At 46.6% G+C, this 5,000-nt stretch overlaps 1 protein-coding gene across 1 annotated transcript in view; it reads left to right on the plus strand.

The window, feature by feature from the left end:
• Window positions 1–5,000, plus strand: part of Elk (Eag-like K[+] channel) — a 292,104-nt gene that overhangs the window by 285,600 nt on the left and 1,504 nt on the right. The window contains exons 13-14 of the mRNA XM_086546721.1: window positions 1,040–1,262; window positions 2,166–5,000. The exon at window positions 2,166–5,000 is cut by the window's right edge and continues 1,504 nt beyond it. Coding sequence (XP_086402847.1) covers window positions 1,040–1,262; window positions 2,166–3,356 — 1,414 coding nt within the window. The 3' untranslated portion in view covers window positions 3,357–5,000. The remainder of the gene's footprint in view (window positions 1–1,039; window positions 1,263–2,165) is intronic.

Below are 5,000 nucleotides of genomic sequence, written 5' to 3' on the forward strand. Positions count from 1 at the left end.
GTGCATCGTGTCTAATTTATGATCTCGTTATGGCAACAGTTTTCATCCGTTGCCAGTTAGTAGATTTTAAACGAAAACCTCTTTTTTTTTCCTAAATAAATCTTAAAAAATTAAGGCTAAATGCTATATAGATTGCAACTTTTGATATTATTTTTTTTCCCCGTAGCATTATTATTACTGAAAAGGGGATTTATGTTTAGAATTTTGATGGTTTAATTACATGGCGGCAAAATACACGTGCATGATTTAAAATTCTAGAGCTTAACCTGTTTACAATGAAAGTTATTAAAGCTTGTATTCAATCCACTATAAGGGAGAGAAAAAACAAGCTCTGTATTTTTATTTTAAATCTCTCATCGCATTTTTTCATTAATTTTATCATATATTGACGTGTAACACTTTTTTTTATCAAATTTATTTCTCTTATAAATATTGAATACTTTAAGATAAAATGATATAAATCTTATGATTATAAGTAAACTTATTTTGCATGCTAAAAATAATTTAAATGATATTCCTTGTATTTATTTCCTTGTTCCTTCTTGTTTATAATTTCTGATTTTTTTTCTTCTTCTTCTTCTCTTTCTTGTCTCTTATCTTCTTTTATCTCTTTTCCTTTCTTTCATTCGTGTATTCATTTCTCTTTCTTCGTTTTTTTATTCTCTTTATTTTCCTTCTTCATATCCATCTCTTCCATTTCATTATCACCATCATCACCACCACTATCATCACCATCACCACTTTCACCACCATCATCATTATCACCACCATTATCACCATCACCACCTTCACCACCATCATCATTATCACGACCATTATCACCATCACCACCTTCACCACCATCAACCCTCTTTTTATTCCTTTCTCTCCCTATCTCCCCACGAGAAAACGAAGTAAAACAAAGCAAAAAAGCACAAAAAAAAACATACTAACATACTAATCTCCCCACCCCCATTCCACCCACCCACCCTCACCCCCAAACCCCCTCTTAACTCCACCCCACCGAAACCCACCAAAACCCACCGAAACCCACCCTCAGGACCGACGAGGAGCTGGGCAGTCCTCGCTGGGGTCACCGTAGCCGCGACAGGACCTCCGGCGGGATTTCGTCGCGTAACGCCCTCAAGACCCTGTCGCCGACGCGCCTCCACCACCGCTCCAGCGACGAGCTCCGGGGCGACGAGCAAGCCAAGGTGCAGCTGGAGAAGCTCGACACGCAGGTCACGACGCTCCATACGGACGTTAGCGGCTTGACGCAGGAGGTGAGGCAGGAGTGGGGAGAAGGAGAGGGAGGGAGGGGGAGGGAGGGAGAGAGAGGGAAGGGGGAGGGGGAGGGAGGGAGAAGGAGAGGAAGGGAGGGAGGGAGAAGGAAAGGAAGGGAGGGAAGGAGGGAGGGAGAAGGAGAGGAAGGGAGGGAGAGAGAGAGAGAGAGAGAGAGAGAGAGAGAGAGAGAGAGAGAGAGAGAGAGAGAGAGAGAGAGAGAGAGAGAGAGAGAGGGGGGGGGGGGAATGGGAAAAAGAGTGTGAAAGAAGAGGGCAGGCTAGGAAGAGGGGGAGAGGAGAAAGTTGAAGGAAGGGTGGATAGAAGAGTGAGGAAGGAGAATGGGTTGAAGAAGAGGAGGATGGGAAAAAGAGAGAGGAATGAAGGGTGAGGGAGGAGAGAACTTTGACATGAGAGAGGAAGAGAAAACAGTGGGACAAGAGAGAGGAAAGGAGGGTGAGGGAGGAGAGAAGGGTGACAAGAAGAAAGGGATAGAGAGGGGGAGTATGGGAAGAGGAAAAGGGCAAGGGGAGGGGTAAAGGGAAGAAAGTGAGGGAAGGACGCTAGTGCCTACATGCAATTTAACACATTCAGCGGTTCGTCACTGGAGCGTTAGGAGGGAAAATAGGGCAGGGTGTAAGAAATATTGAGAAGAAAGGGAGGGGGAGAGAGGGGGAGGATTAACATGGAGAGAAGAAATGGGGGAAGGACAAGAGGAAGAAACGGAAGGAGAGAGTGAGAGACAAAAGGAGTGAAGGAGGGAGGGAGAGGACTACTTTTTATGGAATGTCTTGGAAGAATGCGAGGGAAAGAAGGGAAACGTTACCTCCAGTGACAACGGAAAGGCGTGATTCCAGGAAATAAGCAAATCACTTTTCTGAAATTCTCCTCCGCTCTCCTTTTAGGTTCGTTCGGCGATCCAGATCCTGCAGGCCATCAGTCGGCAGAACGTGGGCAGCGGCGAGGGCGGCGGCGAGGGCGGCCCCAGCGACGCCGGCGGCAACCACTACAACAGCAGCAGCCGCCTGGGCAGCGGGGCCGCGAACGGCGCCGTCACCAACTACATGGAGGCGGCGCGCCTGATGCCGCTGTGCCGCTCGTCACCCAGCGTGTTCGTATCGTGCGGCGACACCCGCTCGTCACCAGCCCGCCACCGCTACCGCCATGCCTCCACGCAGACGGACCAGCCCATCAACGTGCCCGTGGCCGTGCTCGAGGCCTTCGTCCTAGCGCACCGTCCGAGGGTCCTGCAGCTCCTGGGGATTCAGGAGGTGGTGGAAGAGCCCTCCTCGCCCAGCGGTGCCCACGGCTGCATCCCTCTCGGCTCGTCGGTGGCTCCTGCGAGCGGCGTCTCCTCCCCGCCCGCATCCGGCGCAGTCCGCAAGTGCTCCATCATCGCCGGCAGTAGCAACAGCAACAGCAGCTCGAGAAGCCTCGAGTCGACCGGCGCCGACGAGGAGAGCCTGGCCACCGAGGACCCCGAGGAACTGCACACTGTCTCAGCTCAAAATCCTTCCATCACCATACAGAGCACGACGCCCGTCGGGGACACCAGAAACAACAACAACAACAAGACGTCGAACACCCAGATAGAAACGTACCAGCTGACGAACATACAGAACTGGAACCCCAACCCGCAGTTCCAGAGAACGGCCATCTCGGGCTCTCGGAGCATCGGCAGCCTCAAAGACATTCTCTCGTCTTCGTCGTCGTCGTCCAGACCGAAGGGCCAAGCCCACCAGTTCAACATCCAGGAGAACGACGGCTCGGCCACCCAGATTCACTGCCACAGCGACCACTCGGACCCCAACAACCCTCTGGTTCACTATGGCTGCGCCTCCGACTGCCCCTCCAAGGACCTCATGTACTTCTCGGAGATCAACCACGCCATGACGCGGAGCACCTCCATGCCGGTGGCCAGCTTCAGGTACTCGCCGTACCCTTCCAGCGCCTCCCTGAGCTCGAAGCCGCCGTTCAAGAGAGAGGCGGACGCGGCTGAGAAGGGCGCCGCCATCGCGGACACGGTCCTGCTCCCCAACACGACAGTCGAAACGCGGAGTAACAGTAAGAAACCGAGTTACGTGACGGACTTTTAGCCTCGTTGCCGCCCGGGCCGCGGTGTGTTTGAGGGACAAAGGATGGTACAAAGGTAGATCCAGAAATAGACTTTTATTCTTGAAATTCCGTTTGTTAGCTTGCGAGTGGGCGGGAGCGGTTGAGAGTGCCATTGTCCATCACGGAAAATTAAATGCCGAAGTGGCGTTTTCGATGACATGTATATCAAACCATTTCCGATGCAATTCAGTTCTCATTTTATAAAATAAATCCAAACAGATGAATCCGGAGTAACGTTGCACTTGAAATGACCTTTCAAGTAACTAATCAGTACATCTTCATAGAGAAAATACTTCAGTCCCAATTCCAGTTTCCTATCAACTAAAATTATAATTGACATACCCATTACCATGAAGGACAGGGTAAGATATTGGACTGTGAATCAAAGAGCTATTTTCTGCACTGTCTCCATCTTGTTTATTGATTACCCATTTATTTCTTATATTCATACAATGTATGAATTACTTGTTCAGTTTACTTAGCCGAATTCAGTGCTGGAAGTCACTGGACTTACCTTTTGAGAACCCTGTATAGTACAAAATAACAGGGTTCTGCTGTATATTAATGGTCTTAGCATATGTAAATATTTAATGATATAATATATATATATATAAACTATATGCCGTAAGTTTCATGGAACTTGGAATTTCCTGTATATAAGAAGTTTCTAAATATTCTCAACCTCAAAACTGGGATCTAAGCGATCAAGCCATAATGAAAGCCTTTTGAGCGCTTGTTTACAAAAAGCTTCCGTACAGGCTGTCTAATAGCACTAAAACAGCTGCTGTTTCGAAGGAAAGGAGGCTCTATGTTAAGTGTTGTGTGTCAGGTCTTGGAAGTGTTTTTTTTAATCTCTCTTTTTGAGAAAATAGAAAAGTTATATAAAGCATTTCTCTCATTTTTTTTCTATTTTTTTTCTTTTGTTTATTGGTAAAAATATACTGTTCATTCCTGCGCCGATGGATTAGTTTCAAATATGCGATAGTTGGTGGACGGATGTAACCATCTGGATGCATACACATTTACGGTGTAAGAGTCTTATGAATTCTCAAACATTCGAGAGTTATTGAAATAGTTAATAGTTAACACGAACTATTGCAAAATGTTCTGAGAAAAGCCAACAGCATAACTAGCCATTCGGAAGCAGTAAAAGACAAGCCATTTGAACTCATTTTGGCGAGCGTTAAGCAGTCAGGACAAAGAGCTCCTTGGATCATTCTAGATCCTCCAAACTGACTCAAACGCAGTAATGAAAAATGAAAAAAATATTTATAATAAAACTTTAGACCGATAAGGTAGACAACCTCCTGTATGAAGGGGGATTTGTGCGATCCTCATGACATAATTTAGGTTAGGCCATTTTGTTTACTCTAGTTCGTATTGAGTTGTGTTCATGAGTGTCCATGTTAAATGCGTGAAAAAAAAATCTTCAGTAACACTTTTGTTGTGATCCTTAGATGTACTAAACAGATGGTGTTTCCTTTCAGTTAAAACGTTTGTAGTATTGTCATAATCTCAGGTTTTGATTTTCCGATTCGAATTAAGAAAAACAAAGTCACTAGCGAAACACGATTCGAACAAACTTCTGTCCATTCTCCCAGGCTCAACTATGACCTGGCTTGGGT

Source organism: Penaeus japonicus, unplaced genomic scaffold (genome assembly GCF_977035675.1).
Source record: "Penaeus japonicus unplaced genomic scaffold, GWHDUDI00000001_assembly GWHDUDI00000018, whole genome shotgun sequence".
In the NCBI taxonomy this organism is placed as follows: domain Eukaryota; kingdom Metazoa; phylum Arthropoda; class Malacostraca; order Decapoda; family Penaeidae; genus Penaeus; species Penaeus japonicus.